Here is a 20,340-nt window from a genome sequence, read left to right on the forward strand (position 1 = left end):
TGTGACAGGGCTGTGACCCTGCTGTCCCCACAGTGACCCAGCTGCACTTTGTCCCCGTGGGTTTGTGGTCACACAGGGGTGTGACAGTGAGGTGACACTGCTGTGACCCCCTGGTGACACGGCTGTCCCCTGACAGTGACCCAGCTGCACTTTGTCCCCGTGGGTTTGGGGTCACACAGGGGGTGTGACAGTGAGATGACACTGCTGTGACACTGCTGTCCCCACAGTGACGCAGCTGCACTTTGTCCCCGTGGACCTGGGCTGGCACAGGGGTGTGACATTGCTGTGACCCCCTGGTGACACTGCTGTCCCCTCACAGTGACCCAGCTGCACTTTGTCCCCGTGGGTTTGGGGTCACACAGGGGTGTGACAGTGAGGTGACACTGCTGTGACCCTGCTGTCCCCTCATCACAGTGACCCAGCTGCACTTTGTCCCCGTGGACCTGGGATCACACAGGGGGTGTGACAGTGAGGTGACACTGCTGTGACCCCCTGGTGACCCTGCTGTCCCCACAGTGACCCAGCTGCACTTTGTCCCCGTGGGTTTGGGGTCACACAGGGGTGTGACAGTGAGGTGACACTGCTGTGCCCCCCTGGTGACGCTGCTGTCCCCACAGTGACCCAGCTGCACTTTGTCCCCGTGGGTTTGGGGTCACACAGGGGTGTGACAGTGAGGTGACCCTGCTGTGACCCCCTGGTGACACTGCTGTCCCCACAGTGACCCAGCTGCACTTTGTCCCCGTGGACCTGGGCTCTCCCATCGTGCACTGCGCCGTGGCCGATCCCTTCGGGGTGCTGCTCAGCGCCGACGGCCACCTGGCCACCTTCACGCTCAAGGGGGACACCTACGGCGGCCGCGCCCCGCGCCTGGCCCTGCTGCGGCCACCCGTGTCACACGTGAGTGTCACCAACTGTCCCCAACCATCCACATCCCTGCCTGGCCCTGCTGCGGCCGCCCGTGTCACACGTGAGTGTCACCAATGTCCCCAACCCTGCCGGGCCCTGCTGCGGCCGCCCGTGTCACACGTGAGTGTCACCAATGTCCCCAACCATCCCCAACCCTGCCTGGCCCTGCTGCGGCCGCCCGTGTCACACGTGAGTGTCACCGTGTCACCAACTGTCCCCAACCCTTCCCAACCATCCCCAACCCTGCCTGGCCCTGCTGCGGCCACCCGTGTCACACGTGAGTGTCACCGTGTCACCTGTGTCCCCTAACATCCCCAACCCTGCCTGGCCCTGCCTGGCCCTGCTGCGGCCACCCGTGTCACACATGAGTGTCACCGTGTCACCTGTGTCCCCAACCATCCCCAACCATCCCCAACCCTGCCTGGCCCTGCCTGGCCCTGCTGCGGCCACCCGTGTCACATGTGAGTGTCACCTGTGTCCCCAACCATCCCCAACCATCCCCAACCATCCCCAACCCTGCCTGGCCCTGCTGCGGCCACCCGTGTCACACCTGAGTGTCACCTGTGTCCCCAACCCTGCCTGGCCCTGCTGCGCCCGCCCGTGTCACACGTGAGTGTCACCGTGTCACCTGTGTCCCCTAACATCCCCAACCCTGCCTGGCCCTGCCTGGCCCTGCTGCGGCCACCCGTGTCACACGTGAGTGTCACCTGTGTCACCTGTGTCCCCAACCATCCCCAACCATCCCCAACCCTGCCTGGCCCTGCTGCGGCCACCCGTGTCACACGTGAGTGTCACCGTGTCACCTGTGTCCCCTAACATCCCCAACCCTGCCTGGCCCTGCCTGGCCCTGCTGCGGCCACCCGTGTCACACATGAGTGTCACCGTGTCACCTGTGTCCCCAACCATCCCCAACCATCCCCAACCCTGCCTGGCCCTGCCTGGCCCTGCTGCGGCCACCCGTGTCACACGTGAGTGTCACCTGTGTCACCTGTGTCCCCAACCATCCCCAACCATCCCCAACCCTGCCTGGCCCTGCTGCGGCCACCTGTGTCACACGTGAGTGTCACCAATGTCCCCAACCCTTCCTAATCCTGCCTGGCCCTGCTGCGGCCGCCCGTGTCACACGTGAGTGTCACCTGTGTCCCCAACCCTGCCTGGCCCTGCTGCAGCTGCCCGTGTCACACGTGAGTGTCACCTGTGTCACCTGTGTCCCCAACCATCCCCAACCATCCCCAACCCTGCCTGGCCCTGCTGCGCCCGCCCGTGTCACACGTGAGTGTCACCAATGTCCCCAATATCCCAATGTCCCCAATATCCCAATGTCCCCCCAGTGTCCCCGGTGATGTCCCCATTGCTGTCCCCTGCAGCCGTCGCGGGTGACAGCGCTGTGCCTGTACCGAGACCTTTCCGGAATGTCCCCAATGATGTCCCAGTGTCCCCAATCCCCCAATGTCCCCAGTGGTGTCCCCAGTGATGTCCCCATTGCTGTCCCCTGCAGCCCTCACGGGTGACAGCGCTGTGCCTGTACCGGGACCTTTCCGGAATGTCCCCAGTGATGTCCCCAATGTCCCAGTGATGTCCCCAATGTCCCCAGTGTCCCAATGATGTCCCCATGTCCCTGCAGCCTTCACGGGTGACAGCGCTGTGCCTGTACTGAGACCTTTCCGGAATGTCCCCAGTGATGTCCCCAATGTCCCCAGCGATGTCCCCAGTGATGTCCCCAGTGATGTCCCCAATGATGTCCCCAATGATGTCCCCATGTCCCCATTGCTGTCCCCCGCAGCCCTCGCGGGTGACAGCGCTGTGCCTGTACCGGGACCTTTCCGGAATGTCCCCAGTGATGTCCCCAATGATGTCCCCAGTGATGTCCCCATTGCTGTCCCCCGCAGCCCTCGCGGGTGACAGCGCTGTGCCTGTACCGGGACCTTTCCGGAATGTCCCCAATGTCCCCAGTGATGTCCCCAATGTCCCCAGTGATGTTCCCAGTGATGTCCCCAGTGTCCCCAGTGTCCCCAGTGATGTCCCCATTGCTGTCCCTGCAGCCCTCGCGGGTGACAGCGCTGTGCCTGTACCGGGACCTTTCCGGAATGTTCACCACCGAGAGCCGCGCCCCCCGCGAGGAGCCCCCGCCCCGCCCCCACGCCGAGGCCGAGACCCTCATCCAGGACCTCAGGTGGGTCACAGGTGTCCCCAGGTGTCCCCAAGGTGTCCCCAGATGTCCCCCAGGTGTCCCCAGGTGTATCCTCAGATGTCCCCAGATGTCCCCAAGGTGTCCTGAGTCTCCAGGTGTTCCCAGCTGTGTGTCTAAGGATGTTCTCAAGTGGGTCCAGGTGTCCCCAAGTGTCCCCAGGTGTCCCCAAGGTGTCCCCAGGTGTCCCCAAGGTGTCGCCAGGTGTATCCACAGGTGTCCCCAGATGTCCCCAAGGTGTCCCCAGTTGTCCCCAGATGTATCCACAGGTGTCCCCAGGTGTCCCCAGGTGTCCCCAAGGTGTCCCGAGTCTCCAGGTGTTCCCTGCTGTGTGTCTAGGGATGTTCTCAGGTGTCCCCACTGGTGTCCCCGCATGTCCCCAGGTGTGCCCAGGTGTATCCCAGGTGTATCCCAGGTGTGCCCAGGTGTATCCCAGGTGTGCCCAGGTGTATCCCAGGTGTATCCCAGGTGTATCTCAGGTGTATCTCAGGTGTGCCCAGGTGTCTCAGGTGTCCCCATGTCCCCGCAGTGGCTCAGTGGACGACGAGGAGGAGATGCTCTACGGGGACTCGGGGGGTTTGTTAGGTGTGCCCAGGTGTATCCCAGGTGTGCCCAGGTGTATCCCAGGTGTGCCCAGGTGTATCCCAGGTGTCTCAGGTGTCCCCATGTCCCCACAGTGGCTCGGTGGACGACGAGGAGGAGATGCTCTACGGGGACTCGGGGGGCTCGGGCCGCTCCCCGCCCCGGGAGGAGCCGCGGCGGGCGGGACCCCCCGAGAGAGACCCGGCCCCGCTGAGCCCCGAACCCTCGCACTGGTGTGTGCTGGCCAGGGAGAACGGCAACATGGAGGTACTGGGGATACTGGGATATACTGGGATATACTGGGAATGGCACTGGTGTGTGCCGGCCAGGGAGAACGGCAACATGGAGGTACTGGGGATACTGGGAGGGACTGGGAATGGCACTGGTGTGTGCTGGCCAGGGAGAACGGCAACATGGAGGTACTGGGATGGACTGGGATGGACTGGGAGGGACTGGGAATGGCACTGGTGTGTGCTGGGAATGGCACTGGTGTGTGCTGGGAATGGCACTGGTGTGTGCTGGCCAGGGAGAACGGCAACATGGAGGTACTGGGGATACTGGGATATACTGGGATATACTGGGAATGGCACTGGTGTGTGCTGGCCAGGGAGAACGGCAACATGGAGGTACTGGGGATACTGGGAGGGACTGGGATGGACTGGGAATGGCACTGGTGTGTGCTGGGAATGGCACTGGTGTGTGCTGGCCAGGGAGAACGGCAACATGGAGGTACTGGGGATACTGGGATATACTGGGATATACTGGGAATGGGGCTGGTGTGTGCTGGCAAGGGAGAACGGCAACATGGAGGTACTGGGGATACTGGGAGGGACTGGGATGGACTGGGAATGGCACTGGTGTGTGCTGGGAATGGCACTGGTGTGTGCTGGCCAGGGAGAACGGCAACATGGAGGTACTGGGGATACTGGGATATACTGGGATATACTGGGAATGGGGCTGGTGTGTGCTGGCAAGGGAGAACGGCAACATGGAGGTACTGGGGATAGTGGGAGGGACTGGGAGGGACTGGGAGGGACTGGGATGGACTGGGAATGGGGCTGGTGTGTGCTGGCCAGGGAGAACGGCAACATGGAGGTACTGGGGATACTGGGAGGGACTGGGAGGGACTGGGAGGGACTGGGATGGACTGGGAATGGGGCTGGTGTGTGCTGGCCAGGGAGAACGGCAACATGGAGGTACTGGGATGGACTGGGAGGGACTGGGAATGGCACTGGTGTGTGCTGGCCAGGGAGAACGGCAACATGGAGGTACTGGGGATACTGGGATATACTGGGAATGGCACTGGTGTGTGCTGGCCAGGGAGAACGGCAACATGGAGGTACTGGGGATACTGGGATATACTGGGAATGGCACTGGTGTGTGCTGGCCAGGGAGAACGGCAACATGGAGGTACTGGGGATACTGGGAGGGACTGGGAATGGGGCTGGTGTGTGCTGGCCAGGGAGAACGGCAACATGGAGGTACTGGGATATACTGGGAGGGACTGGGAGGGACTGGGAATGGGGCTGGTGTGTGCTGGCCAGGGAGAACGGCAACATGGAGGTACTGGGGATACTGGGATGGACTGGGAATGGCACTGGTGTGTGCTGGCCAGGGAGAACGGCAACATGGAGGTACTGGGATGGACTGGGATGGACTGGGAATGGCACTGGTGTGTGCTGGGAATGGCACTGGTGTGTGCTGGCCAGGGAGAACGGCAACATGGAGGTACTGGGGATACTGGGGATACTGGGATATACTGGGAATGGGGCTGGTGTGTGCTGGCCAGGGAGAACGGCAACATGGAGGTACTGGGGATACTGGGGATACTGGGATGGACTGGGAATGGCACTGGTGTGTGCTGGCCAGGGAGAACGGCAACATGGAGGTACTGGGATGGACTGGGAGGGACTGGGAGGGACTGGGAATGGCACTGGCGTGTGCTGGGAATGGGGCTGGTGTGTGCTGGCCAGGGAGAACGGCAACATGGAGGTACTGGGATATACTGGGATATACTGGGAATGGCACTGGTGTGTGCTGGCCAGGGAGAACGGCAACATGGAGGTACTGGGGATACTGGGATATACTGGGAATGGGGCTGGTGTGTGCTGGCCAGGGAGAACGGCAACATGGAGGTACTGGGGATACTGGGATATACTGGGATATACTGGGAATGGCACTGGTGTGTGCTGGGAATGGCACTGGTGTGTGCTGGCCAGGGAGAACGGCAACATGGAGGTACTGGGATGGACTGGGAGGGACTGGGAGGGACTGGGAATGGGGCTGGGGATGGCACTGGTGTGTGCTGGCCAGGGAGAACGGCAACATGGAGGTACTGGGGATACTGGGAGGGACTGGGAGGGACTGGGAATGGTGGTGGGGATAATGGGAATGGCACTGGTGTGTGCTGGCCAGGGAGAACGGCAACATGGAGGTACTGGGATGGACTGGGGATACTGGGATATACTGGGAGGGACTGGGATATACTGGGAATGGGGCTGGTGTGTGCTGGCCAGGGAGAACGGCAACATGGAGGTACTGGGATGGACTGGGATATACTGGGGATACTGGGGATACTGGGAATGGGACTGTGGATACTGGGATGGACTGGGATGGACTGGGATATACTGGGAATGGGGCTGGGATGGACTGGGAATGTTTTCTTGCTGCAATTCCCCTCGTTTCCCTTCACAGTTCCCATTTCCCTCCTGAACTCTGCTGGCTTTCCCCCACAATCCCCATTTTATCCCCATAATCCCTTTTTTTCCATTTTTTCCCATTTTTTTCCATTTTTCACCATTTTTCCCATTTTCCCCATTTTTCCCCCAGATCTCCCAGCTCCCCGAGTGTCCCCTGCTGTTCCTGGTGAAGAACTCCCCTTGTTTTCCCTCTATAATCCCCATTTCTCCCCCCATAAATCCCATTTCCCCCCCATAATCCGCATTTTTCTCCCCCATAATCCCCATTTTTTCCCCACAATTCCCATTTTTTTTCCATTTTTCCCATTTTCCCCATTTTTCCCCCCAGATCTCCCAGCTCCCCGAGTGTCTCCTGCTGTTCCTGGTGAAGAATTCCCATTATTTTCCCCCCACAATCCCCATTTTATCCCCATAATCCCTTTTTTTCCATTTTTTCCCATTTTTTCCCATTTTTCACCATTTTTCCCATTTTCCCCTTTTTTCCCCCCAGATCTCCCAGGTCCCCGAGTGTCCCCTGCTGTTCCTGCTGAAGAACTCCCCTTGTTTTGCCCCCATAATCCCCATTTTTTTCCATTTTTTTCCATTTTTTTCCATTTTTTTCCATTTTTTTTCCATTTTTTCCCATTTTTTCCCCACAATTCCCATTTTTTCCATTTTTCCCATTTTCCCCGTTTTTCCCCCCAGATCTCCCAGGTCCCCGAGTGGTGCCTGGTGTTCCTGGTGAAGAACTCCCCTTGTTTTCCCCCCATAATCCCCATTTTTTTCCATTTTTTTTTCCATTTTTTCCCATTTTTTTCCCACAATTCCCATTTTTCACCATTTTTCCCATTTTCCCCGTTTTTCCCCCAGATTTACCACGTCCCCGAGTGGCGCCTGGTGTTCCTGGTGAAGAACTCCCATTATTTCCCCCCCATAAATCCCCATTTTATCCCCATAATCCCCATTTTTTTCCATTTTTTTCCCATTTTTTTCCCATTTTTTCCCCATAATTCACATTTTTCACCATTTTTCCAATTTTCCCCATTTTTCCCCCCAGATCTCCCCAGTCCCTGAGTGTCCCCTGCTGTTCCTGGTGAAGAACTCCCCTTGTTTTCCCCCTTATAAATCCCCATTTCTCCCCCAATAATCCCAATTTTTACCCAATAATTCACTTTTTTTTCCCCACAATTCCCATTTTTCACCATTTTCCCCGTTTTTCCCCCCAGATCTACCAGCTCCCCGAGTGTCCCCTGCTGTTCCTGGTGAAGAACTCCCCTTGTTTTCCCCCATAAATCCCCATTTTTTTCCATTTTTTTCCCATTTTCCCCCTTTTTCCCCCCAGATCTACCATGTCCCCGAGTGTCCCCTGCTGTTCCTGCTGAAGAACTCCCCTTGTTTTCCCCCCTATAAATCCCTATTTCTCCCCCAATAATCCCAATTTTTACCCAATATTTCACTTTTTTTCCCCATAAATCCCATTTTTTCACCATTTTTCCCATTTTCCCCTTTTTTCCCCCAGATCTACCAGGTCCCCGAGTGTCCCCTGCTGTTCCTGGTGAAGAACTCCCCTTGTTTTCCCCCCATAATCCCCATTTTTTTCCATTTTTTTTCCATTTTTTCCCATTTTATCCCACAATTCCCATTTTTCACCATTTTTCCCATTTTCCCCGTTTTTCCCCCCAGATCTACCAGGTCCCCGAGTGTCCCCTGCTGTTCCTGCTGAAGAACTCCCCTTGTTTTCCCCCCATAATCCCCATTTTACCCCCATAATCCCCATTTTCCCCCCAATAAATCCCCATTTTTACCCCATAATCCCCATTTTTTTCCCATTTTTTTCCCCATAATCCCCATTTTTTTCCATTATTTTCCATTTCTTCCCCACAATTCCCATTTTTCACTGTTTTTCCCATTTTCCCCATTTCCCCCCAGATCTCCCAGGTCCCCGAGTGTCCCCTGCGGTTCCTGGTGAAGAACTCCCATTGTTTCCCCCCACAATCCCCATTTCTACCACCATAATCCCCATTTCTCCCCCCATAAATCCCTATTCTCCCCCCATAATCCCCATTTTTTCCCATTTTTTTCCATTTTTTTCCATTTTTTTCCATTTTTCCCATTTTCCTTATTTCCCCCCAGATCTCCCAGGTCCCCAAGTGTCCCCTGCTGTTCCTGGTGAAGAACTCCCATTGTTTGCCCTGCACAATTCCCATTTTCCCCCCAATAATCTCCATTTTTTTCCCCACAATTCCCATTTTTCCCATTTTCCCCATTTTTCCCCCCAGATTTACCATGTCCCCGAGTGTCCCCTGCTGTTCCTGGTGAAGAACTCCCCTTGTTTTCCCCCCATAATCCCCATTTTTTTCCATTTTTTTTCCATTTTTTTTCCATTTTTTCCCCTTGTTTTCCCCCATAATCCCAATTTTTTCACCATTTTCCCCATTTTCCCCGTTTTTCCCCCAGATTTACCATGTCCCCGAGTGGCGCCTGGTGTTCCTGGTGAAGAACTTCCCGGTGGGGCAGCGGGTGTTGGTGGATTCGTCCTTCGGGCAGCCGCCGGCCGAGCCCCGCAAGGACGAGAGGGGAGAGCGGGAACTGCCCCACGTGCGGGAGCTGCTGCTGGTGGGGCTGGGCCGCGCCCAGAGCCGCCCCTTCCTGCTGGTACTGGGAGCACTGGGAGCACTGGGAGTGATGGGAGTGATGGGAATGGCCAAACTGGGAGCACTGGGAGTGATGGGAATGGTCTGGGAATGGCCAAACTGGGAGCACTGGGAGCTGCCCCACGTGCGGGAGCTGCTGCTGGTGGGGCTGGGCCGCGCCCAGAGCCGCCCCTTCCTGCTGGTACTGGGAGCACTGGGAGCACTGGGAGTGATGGGAGTGGTCTGGGAATGGCACTGGGAATGGCCAAACTGGGAGCACTGGGAATGGCCAAACTGGGAGCACTGGGAGTGATGGGAGTGATGGGAGTGATGGGAATGGTCTGGGAATGGCACTGGGAATGGCCAAACTGGGAGCACTGGGAATGGCCAAACTGGGAGCACTGGGAGCAATGGGAGTGATGGGAATGATGGGAGTGATGGGAATGGCCAAACTGGGAGCACTGGGAATGGCCAAACTGGGAGCACTGGGAGCTGCCCCACGTGCGGGAGCTGCTGCTGGTGGGGCTGGGCCGCGCCCAGAGCCGCCCCTTCCTGCTGGTACTGGGAGCACTGGGAGCACTGGGAGCACTGGGAGTGATGGGAGTGATGGGAGTGATGGGAATGGCCAAACTGGGAGCACTGGGAATGGCCAAACTGGGAGCACTGGGAATGGCCAAACTGGGAGCACTGGGAATGGCCAAACTGGGAGCACTGGGAATTGCCAAACTGGGAGCACTGGGAGGGGCACTGGGATGGGCACTGGGAATATCACTGGGCGGATTTTTGGACAGGTTTTTGGGGTTCCCAGGTGGGTTTTTGGGGTCCCCTGATCCATTTTTGGGGTTCCCAGGTGCACGTGGAGCAGGAGCTGCTCCTGCACGATGGGTTTGGGGTTTGGGGATAGATTTTGGGGTCCCCTGACCATTTTTGGGTTCCCAGGTGCATTTTTGGGGTTCCCTGACCCTTTTGGGGTTGCAGGTGCACGTGGAGCAGGAGCTGCTCCTGTACGAGGGGTTTGGGGTTCTGGGGTGCATTTTTGGGGTTCCTGGGATGGATTTTTGAGGTTCCCTGGCCGTTTTTTTGGTGTTCCCAGGTAGATTTTTGGGGTTCCCTGACTGTTTTTTGGTGTTTCCCAGGTGGATTTTGGGGTTCCCTGACCGTTTTTGGGGTTTCCCAGGTGTATTTTTGGGGTTCCTTGACCGTTTTTGGGGGTTCCCAAGGGGATTTTGGGGTTCCCAGGTGCATTTTTGGGGTTCCCAGGTGCATTTTTGGGGTTCCAGGTGCACGTGGAGCAGGAACTGCTCCTGTACGAGGAGTTTGGGGTTTCCCAGGTGGATTTTGGGGTCCCCTGACCATTTTTGGGGTTCCCAGGTGGATTTTGGGGTTCCAGGTGCATTTTTCAGATTCTCAGGTGGATTTTTGGGATTTCCCAGGTGCATTTTTGGGGTCCCCTGATCCGTTTTTGGGGTTCCAGGTGCACGTGGAGCAGGAGCTGCTCCTGCAGGAGGGGTTTGGGGTTCTGGATGGATTTTTGGGGTTCCTGGGATGAATTTTTGGGGTTTTGGGATGGATTTTGGGGTCCCCTGACCATTTTTGGGGTTTCAGGTGCACGTGGAGCAAGAGCTGCTCCTGTACCAGGGGTTTGGGGTTCTGGGATGAATTTTTGGGTTCCCAGGTGCATTTTGGGGTCCCCTGACCGTTTTTGGGGTTGCAGGTGCACGTGGAGCAGGAGCTGCTCCTGTACGAGGGATTTGGGGTTCCTGGGATGGATTTTGGGGTTCCTGGAATGGATTTTGGGGTCCCCTGACCCATTTTTGGGGTTGCAGGTGCACGTGGAGCAGGAGCTGCTCCTGTACGAGGGGTTTGGGGTTCTAGGATGGATTTTTGGGGTTTCCCAGGAGGATTTGGGGTTTCCCAGTTGGGTTTTGGGATTCCCAGGTAGATTTTGGGATTCCCAGGTAGATTTTGGGGTTCCCAGTTGGATTTTGGGGTTGCAGGTGTATTTTTGGGGTTCCCTGACCATTTTTTGGGGTTTCCCAGGTGGATTTTGGGTTCCCTGACCATTTTTTGGGGTTGCAGGTGCACGTGGAACAGGAGCTGCTCCTGTACGAGGGGTTTGGGGTTCCCCAGGTGGATTTTGGGGTTCCCTGATCCGTTTTTGGGGTTCCAGGTGGATTTTGGGGTTCCAGGTTCATTTTTCAGATTCTCAGGTGGATTTTTGGGATTTCCCAGGTGTATTTTTGGGGTCCCCTGATCCGTTTTTGGGGTTCCAGGTGCCCGTGGAGCAGGAGCTGCTCCTGTATGAGGGGTTTGGGGTTCCTGGGATGGATTTTGGGGTTCCCAGTTGCATCTTTGGGGTTCCCTGACCATTTTTGGGGTTCCAGGTGCACGTGGAGCAGGAGCTGCTCCTGTACGAGGGGTTTGGGGTTTTAGGATGGATTTTTGGGGTTCCCAGGTGCATTTTTGGGGTTCCCTGACCGTTTTTGGGGTTCCAGGTGCACGTGGAGCAGGAGCTGCTCCTGTACGAGGGGTTTGGGATTCCTGGGATGGATTTTGAGGTTCCCAGGTGCATTTTTGGGGTTCCAGGTAGATTTTTCAGTTTCCCAGGTGGATTTTGGGGTTTTCCAGGTGCATTTTTGGGGTTCCCTGACCGTTTTTGGGGTTGCAGGTGCACGTGGAGCAGGAGCTGCTCCTGTTCAAGGGGTTTGGGGTTCCCAGGTGCATTTTGGGGTTCCTGGGGTGGATTTTGGGGTTCTCCAGGTGCATTTTTGGGGTTCCCTGACCATTTTTGGGGTTCCAGGTGCACGTGGAGCAGGAGCTGCTCCTGTATGAGGGGTTTGGGGTTTTAGGATGGATTTTTGGGGTTCCCAGGTGCATTTTTGGGGTTCCCTGACCCGTTTTTGGGGTTGCAGGTGCACGTGGAGCAGGAGCTGCTCCTGTACCAGGGGTTTGGGGTTCTGGGATGAATTTTTGGGGTTTCCCAGGTGGATTTGGGGTTTCCAGGTGCATTTTTGGGGTCCCCTGACCGTTTTTGGGGTTGCAGGTGCACGTGGAGCAGGAGCTGCTCCTGTACGAGGGGTTTGGGGTTTTGGGATGGATTTTGGGGTCCCCTGACCATTTTTTGGGGTTCCAGGTGCACGTGGAGCAGGAGCTGCTCCTGTACCAGGGGTTTGGGGTTCTGGATGGATTTTTGGGGTTCCTGGGATGGATTTTGGGGTTCCCTGACCCATTTTTTGGGGTTGCAGGTGCACGTGGAGCAGGAGCTGCTCCTGTACGAGGGGTTTGGGGTTCTAGGATGGATTTTGGGGTTCCCAGGTGCATTTTTGGGGTTGCAGGTGCACGTGGAGCAGGAGCTGCTCCTGTACGAGGGGTTTGGGGTTCTGGGATGAATTTTTGGGGTTTCCCAGGTGGATTTGGGGTTTCCCAGTTGCATTTTTGGGGTCCCCTGACCGTTTTTGGGGTTCCAGGTGCACGTGGAGCAGGAGCTGCTCCTGTACGAGGGGTTTGGGGTTCTGGGATGAATTTTTGGGGTTTCCCAGGTGGATTTGGGGTTTCCCAGTTGCATTTTTGGGGTCCCCTGACCGTTTTTGGGGTTGCAGGTGCACGTGGAGCAGGAGCTGCTCCTGTACGAGGGATTTGGGGTTCCTGGGATGGAGTTTGGGGTTCCCTGGGATGGATTTTGGGGTTCCCTGACCGTTTTTGGGGTTCCAGGTGCACGTGGAGCAGGAGCTGCTCCTGTACGAGGGGTTTGGGGTTCTGGATGGATTTTGGGGTTCCCAGGTGCATTTTTTGGGGTTGCAGGTGCACGTGGAGCAGGAGCTGCTCCTGTACGAGGCCTTTGCCCACGACTCCCAGCTGGGCCAGAGCAACCTCAAGGTTCGGTTCCGCAAGGTGAGAGCGGGGCTGGGGGAGTGGGGGGATCTGGGGGGCTCTGGGGGGATTTTGGGGGGCTCTGGGGGGATTTTGGGGGGCTCTTGGGGCATTTTGGGGGGCTCCAGGGTCATTTTGGGGGGCTCTGGGGAGATTTTGGGGGGATTTTGGGGGCTCTTGGGGCATTTTGGGGGGCTCTGGGGAGATTTGGGGGGGATTTGGGGGAATATTGGGGTGATTTTGGGGGGCTCTGGGGAGATTTTGGGGGGCTCTGGGGAGATTTTGGGGGGATTTGGGGGTGATTTTGGGGGGCTCTGGGGGCATTTTGGGGGCTCTGGGGAGATTTTGGGGGGATTTTGGGGTCTCTGGGGGCATTTTGGGGGCTCTTGGGGCATTTTGGGGGGCTCCAGGGTCATTTTGGGGGGCTCTGGGGAGATTTGGGGGGGGATTTTGGGGGGCTCTCGGGGCATTTTGGGGGGCTCTGGGAGATTTTGGGGGGCTCTGGGGGCATTTTGAGGGGCTCTGGGGGCATTTGGGGGGCTCTGGGGGCATTTTGGGGGGCTCTGGGGGCATTTTGGGGGCTCTGGGGAGATTTTGGGGGTTCTGGGAAGATTTTAGGGGCTCCAGGGGAATTTGAGAGGATTTGGGGAGAATTTTGGGGGGTTTAGAGAGGATTTGGATGGGTTTTTTGGGGGGGGATTTGGGGAGGATTTTTTGGGACTTCAGGGGGATTTGGGAGGATTTTGGAGGGGATTTGGGAGGGATTTTTTGGGGGGCTCTGGGGGGATTTGGGGGGGAGTTGGGGAGGATTTTTTGGGAGGGGTTTGGGGGACATTTGGAGAGGATTTTCAGGGGGAATTTGGGGAGGATTTTGGGGGGCTTCAGGAGGATTTGGGAGGGGATTTGGGAGGGATTTTTTGGGGGGCTCTGGCAGAATTTGGGGAGCTCTAGGGGGGGTTTTCAGGGGGATTTGTGGAGGATTTTTTTGGGGGTTTGGGGAGGATTTTTGGGGGGATTTGGGGAGGATTTTGGGGGTTCCAGGAGGATTTGGGGAGGATTTTTGGAGGGATTTGGGGAGGATTTTGGGGGTTCCAGGAGGATTTGGGGAGGATTTTTGGGGGGATTTGGGGAGGATCTGGGGGGCTCCAGGGGGATTTGGGGAGGATTTTTGGGGGGATTTGGGGAGGATTTGGGGGGACTCCAGGGGGATTTTGGGGGGCTCCGGGGGGATTTGGGGAGGATTTTTAAGGGGAGATTCTGGGAGAATTTTTGGGGGTGATTTGGGGACGATTTTTCAGGGGCCATTTGGGGTGGATTTTGGGGGTCTTTAGGGATATTTTTGGGGGTCCCACCCCCTAAACCCCCCCGTCCCTGCCCCCCAGGTGCCCCACGGGATCAATTTCCGGGAGAAGAAGCCGAAACCGTCGCGGAAGAAGCCGGAGGGACCGGGGGGGGCTCCCGGGGGGGCTCCGGGCGCGACCCCCGAGGAACCGGGGGGACCCCGAGGCCGCGTGGCGCGGTTCCGGCCCTTCCACGACATCTACGGCTACTCGGGGGTGAGGCACCCCAAAAACGGCCCCGGGGACCCCAAAAACGGCCCGGGGGGACCCCAAAAACGGCCCGGGGACCCCAAAAACGGCCCGGGGACCCCAAAATCCATCAGGGACCCCAAATCTATGGGGGAGAGACCCCAAATCTGGGGAGTGGGACCCCAAATCTGCCCCTTCCACGACATCTACGGCTGCTCGGGGGTGAGGCACCCCAAAAACGGCCCCGGGGACCCCAAAAACGGCCCGGGGACCCCAAAATCCACCAGGAACCCCAAAATCCATCAGGGATCCCAAATTTGCCCCTTCCACGACATCTACGGCTGCTCGGGGGTGAGGCACCCCAAAAACGGCCCGGGGACCCCAAATCCCACCAGGGACCCCAAAAACGGCCCGGGGACCCCAAAAACGGCCCGGGGGGACCCCAAAATCCACCAGGGACCCCAAAATGCATCAGGGACCCCAAAACCCACCAGGGACCCCAAAATGCATCAGGGACCCCAAATCCGCCCCTTCCACGACATCTACGGCTACTCGGGGGTGAGGCACCCCAAAAACGGTTGGGGGGACCCCAAAATCCACCAAGGACCCCAAAACCTTGGGGTGGGACCCCAAATCTGTCTGCACTCCCAGGTGTCCCTCACCTGTCCCTCCCCTGTCCCTCCCCTGTCCCTCACCTGTCCCTCACCTGCCCAGGTGTTCATCTGCGGCCCCTCCCCGCACTGGGTGCTGCTGACGGGCCGGGGGCCTCTGGGTGTCCCCAGGTGTCCCCAGGTGTCCCCGGGTGTATCTCACCTGTCCCCAGGTGTCCCTCACCTGTCCCTCACCTGTCCCAGGTGTTCATCTGTGGCCCCTCCCCGCACTGGGTGCTGCTGACGGGCCGGGGGGCTCTGGGTGTCCCTGTCCCCAGCTGTCCCCATCCCCAGGTGTCCCCAGGTGTCCCTCACCTGTCCCCAGCTGTCCCCAGGTGTATCTCACCTGTCGTTTACCTGCGCAGGTGTTCATCTGCGGCCCCTCCCCGCACTGGGTGCTGCTGACGGGCCGGGGGGCTCTGGGTGTCCCTGTCCCCAGCTGTCCCCATCCCCAGGTGTCCCCAGGTGTCCCTCACCTGTCCCCAGGTGTCCCCAGGTGTATCTCACCTGTCGTTTACCTGTCCCAGGTATTCATCTGCGGCCCCTCCCCGCACTGGGTGCTGCTGACGGGCCGGGGGGTGCTGGGTGTCCCTGTCCCTCCCCTGTCCCTCACCTGTCCCCAGGTGTCCCCAGGTGTCCCTCACCTGTCCCTCCCCTGTCGTTTACCTGTCCCAGGTGTTCATCTGCGGCCCCTCCCCGCACTGGGTGCTGCTGACGGGCCGGGGGGTGCTGGGTGTCCCTGTCCCTCCCCTGTCCCTCACCTGTCCCCAGGTGTCCCCAGGTGTCCCTCACCTGTCCCTCCCCTGTCGTTTACCTGTCCCCAGGTGTTCATCTGCGGCCCCTCCCCGCACTGGGTGCTGCTGACGGGCCGGGGGGCGCTGCGGCTGCACCCCATGGGCATCGACGGCCCCGTGGAGTCCTTCGCACCTTTCCACAACGTCAACTGCCCCAAGGGCTTCCTGTACTTCAACCGCCAGGTGAGCACACCTGGGCACACCTGGGGGGGCACCTGGGCACACCTGGGCACACCTGGGCACAGCTGGGGCAGGGTCTGAACTGCCCCAAGGGCTTCCTGTACTTCAACCGCCAGGTGAGGCACCTGGGCACACCTGGGCACACCTGGGGGGGCACCTGAACTGCCCCAAGGGCTTCCTGTACTTCAACCACCAGGTGAGACACCTGGGCACACCTGGGCACACCTGCAGGGGCACCTGGGCACACCAGGGCACACCTGGGTACACCTGGATACACCTGGGGCAGGGTCTGAACTGCCCCAAGGGCTTCCTGTACTTCAACCGCCAGGTGAGACACCTGGGCACACCTGGGCACAGCTGGGCACAGCTGGGGGGGCACCTGAACTGCCCCAAGGGCTTCCTGTACTTCAACCGCCAGGTGAGGCACCTGGGCACACCTGGGCACAGCTGGGCACAGCTGGGGGGGCACCTGAACTGCCCCAAGGGCTTCCTGTACTTCAACCGCCAGGTGAGGCACCTGGGCACACCTGGGCACACCTGGGGGGGCACCTGGACACACCTGGGCACACCTGGGGCAGGGTCTGAACTGCCCCAAGGACTTCCTGTACTGCAACCGCCAGGTGAGACACCTGGGCACACCTAGGGGGGCACCTGGGCACACCTGGGGGGGCTCCTGAACTGCCCCAAGGGCTTCCTGTACTTCAACCGCCAGGTGAGAGCACCTGGGCACACCTGGGCACAGCTGGGGGGGCACCTGGGCACACCTGGGCACACCTGGGCACAGCTGGGGCAGGGTCTGAACTGCCCCAAGGGCTTCCTGTACTGCAACCGCCAGGTGAGCACACCTGGGCACACCTGGGCACACCTGGGGCAGGGTCTGAACTGCCCCAAGGGCTTCCTGTACTTCAACCGCCAGGTGAGCACACCTGGGCACACCTGGGCACAGCTGGGCACAGCTGGGGCAGGGTCTGAACTGCCCCAAGGGCTTCCTGTACTGCAACCGCCAGGTGAGCACACCTGGGCACACCTGGGCACACCTGGGGGGCACCTGAACTGCCCCAAGGGCTTCCTGTACTGCAACCGCCAGGTGAGCACACCTGGGCACACCTGGGGGCACACCTGGGCACACCTGGGGGCACACCTGGGCACAGCTGGAAATGGCCCTGACCCATTTTGGGGCAATTTTGGGGTGTTTCAGGCTGAGTTAAGGATCAGGATCCATTTTTGGGGTGATTTTGGGATATTTTGGGTTAATTTTGGGTTTTTTGGGGTCAGGGTAAGCTGAGGATCAGCGTGCTCCCGGCCTACCTGTGCTGTGACACACCTGAGCCATTTGGGTTCATTTTGGGGTATTTTGGGTTTTTTGGGGTCAGGGTGAGCTGAGGATCAGCGTCCTCCCAGCATACCTGTCCTGTGACACACCTGAGCCGTTTTGGGATATTTTGGGTTCATTTTGCGGTTTTTTGGCTGTTGCAGGGTGAGTTAAGGATCAGCGTGCTCCCAGTGTACCTGTGCTGTGACACACCTGAGCCATTTTGGGTTAATTTTGGGTTAATTTTGGGGTTTTTTGGGGTCAGGTGAGCTGAGGATCAGCGTGCTCCCGGTGTACCTGTCCTGTGACACACCTGAGCCCTTTTGGGTTAATTTTGGGTTCATTTTGGGATATTTTGGCTGTTGCAGGGCGAGTTAAGGATCAGTGTCCTCCCGGCGTACCTGTCCTGTGACACACCTGAGCCATTTGGGATATTTTGGGTTAACTTTGAGTTAATTTTGGGGTATTTTGGCTGTTCCAGGATGAGCTGAGGATCAGCGTCCTCCCGGCGTACCTGTCTGTGACACACCTGAAACATTTTGGGTTAATTTTGGGTTTTTTTGGGGTCAGGGTGAGCTGAGGATCAGCGTGTTTCCGGCGTACCTGTGCTGTGACACACCTGAGCCATTTGGGATGTTTTGGGTTCATTTTGGGGTTTTTTGGCTGTTCCAGGGTGAGCTGAGGATCAGCGTCCTCCCGGCGTACCTGTGCTGTGACACACCTGAGCCATTTGGGATATTTTGGGTTAACTCTGGGGTATTTTGGGTTAATTTTGGGATATTTTGGGCTGTTCCAGGGTGAGTTAAGGATCAGTGTCCTCCCGGCGTACCTGTCCTGTGACACACCTGAGCCCTTTTGGGTTAATTTTGGGGTATTTTGGCTGTTGCAGGGTGAGTTAAGGATCAGCGTCCTCCCGGCGTACCTGTCCTACGACGCGCCCTGGCCGGTGCGGAAGATCCCCCTGCGCTGCACCGCCCACTACGTGGCCTACCACGTGGAGTCCAAGGTGGGCGGGGCCGGGTCACACCTGGGCACACCTGGGTATGGGCAGGACACACCTGGGAATACCCAAAGCACACCTGGGCACACCTGGGCACGGCCGGGACACACCTGGACACACTTGGGCACGGGCAAAACACACCTGGGCATACCCACAACACACCTGGGCACACCCACAATACACCTGGGCACACCTGGGCACAGCCACAACACACGTGGGCACACCTGGGCGAGGTCGGGACACACCTGGGCACAGGCACAACACACCTGGGCACAGGCACAACACACCTGGGCATGGGCGGGACACACCTGGGCACACCTGGGTACAGGCACAACACACCTGGGCACGGCCACAACACACCTGGGCATGGGCGGGACACACCTGGGCACAGCCACAACGCACCTGGGTACAGCCAGGACACACCTGGGCACAGGCAAAACACACCTGGGCACAGGCACAACACACCTGGGCACACCCACAATACACTTGGGCACAGCCACAACACACCTGGGCACACATGGGCACAGCGACAACACACCTGGGCACACCTGGGTATGGGCAGGAGACACCTGGGCACACCCACAACACACCTGGGCACATCTGGGCACGGGCAGGACACACCTGGGCACACCCAGAACACACCTGGGTACACCTGGGTACAGGCAGGACACACCTGGGCACAGCCACAACACACCTGGGTACACCTGGGCACGGCCAGGACACACCTGGGCACAGCCACAACACACCTGGGCACGGGCAGGACACACCTGGGCACATCTGCATATGATCAGGGCACACCTGGACACACCTGGGTATGGGCAGGACACAGCTGGGCACACCCAGAACACACCTGGGCACACCTGGGGACACTCAGCGCACACCTGGGCACAGCCAGGGCACACCTGCATATGGTCAGGATACAGCTGGGCACACCTGGGTATGGCCAGAGTATACCTGGGCACACCTAGGTGTGGTCAGGACACACCTGGGCACACCCACAACACACCTGGACACACCCACAACACACCTGGACACACCTGGGTACAGTCAAGGCACACCTGGGCACACCCTGGACATATGTGGGCACACCCACAACACACCTGGGCACACCTGGGTACAGGCAGGACACACCTGGGCATGGCCAGGACTCACCTGGGCACACCTGGGCACACCTGGGAGCTGCCCAGAACTCCCCAGGGGATTCTGGGGGTCCCTGGGGGGGTCCTGGGGGATTTTGGGGGCTCGGGGGGGTGCTGGGGGGTCCTGAGGGGCTGTGGGGATTTTGGGGGGTCCTGGGGGGGTCTCGGGGGATTTTGGGGGGTCCTGGGGGGGTCTCAGAGGTGCCCCTCCCCCCCAGGTGTACAGAGGGGATTTTGGGGGGTCCGGGGGGGTCTCAGGGGGTTTTGGGGGGGTCTCAGCGTCGCCCCTCCCCCCAGGTGTACGCGGTGGCCACCAGCTCCCCCCACCCCTGCACGCGGATCCCGCGCATGACGGGGGAGGAGAAGGAGTTCGAGAGCATCGAGAGAGGTGAGGGCACCTGGGCACACCTGGGGACACCTGAGATACACCTGGGCACACCTGGGCACACCTGGGATACACCTGGGGACACCTGGGCATACCTGGGGATACACCTGGGATACACCTGGGCATACCTGGGTGAACCTGGGGACACCTGGGCATACCTGGGTGAGCCTGGGGGCACCTAGGCACACCTGGGTACAGCTGGGATGGACCTGGGCACACCTGGGTACACCTGGGCACATCTGGGTACACCTGGGCACATCTGGGGACACCTGGGATACACCTTGGGACACCTGGGATACACCTTGGGACACCTGGGATACACCTTGGGACAGCTTGGGACAGCTTGGGCACACCTGGGATGGACCTGGGCACACCTGGGGGTGTAACTGTCACACCTGGGGACACCTGGGTGAACCTGGGATACACCTTGGGACAGCTTGGGGACACCTGGGGGCACCTGTGCACACCTGGGGACACCTGGGCACACCTGGGAT

At 58.8% G+C, this 20,340-nt stretch overlaps 1 protein-coding gene across 1 annotated transcript in view; it reads left to right on the plus strand.

The window, feature by feature from the left end:
- CPSF1 (cleavage and polyadenylation specific factor 1) overlaps positions 1 to 20,340 on the plus strand; it is an 84,184-nt gene that overhangs the window by 38,555 nt on the left and 25,289 nt on the right. The window contains exons 20-29 of the mRNA XM_084215346.1: positions 719 to 897; positions 2,949 to 3,079; positions 3,772 to 3,943; positions 8,812 to 9,009; positions 12,789 to 12,878; positions 14,240 to 14,413; positions 15,861 to 15,974; positions 16,888 to 16,926; positions 18,212 to 18,328; positions 19,759 to 19,849. Of these exons, the coding sequence (XP_084071472.1) occupies positions 719 to 897; positions 2,949 to 3,079; positions 3,772 to 3,943; positions 8,812 to 9,009; positions 12,789 to 12,878; positions 14,240 to 14,413; positions 15,861 to 15,974; positions 16,888 to 16,926; positions 18,212 to 18,328; positions 19,759 to 19,849 (1,305 nt within the window). The remainder of the gene's footprint in view (positions 1 to 718; positions 898 to 2,948; positions 3,080 to 3,771; positions 3,944 to 8,811; positions 9,010 to 12,788; positions 12,879 to 14,239; positions 14,414 to 15,860; positions 15,975 to 16,887; positions 16,927 to 18,211; positions 18,329 to 19,758; positions 19,850 to 20,340) is intronic.

The sequence above is a fragment of the Fringilla coelebs genome (genome assembly GCF_963513975.1).
Source record: "Fringilla coelebs genome assembly, chromosome: 1".
NCBI lineage: Eukaryota > Metazoa > Chordata > Aves > Passeriformes > Fringillidae > Fringilla > Fringilla coelebs.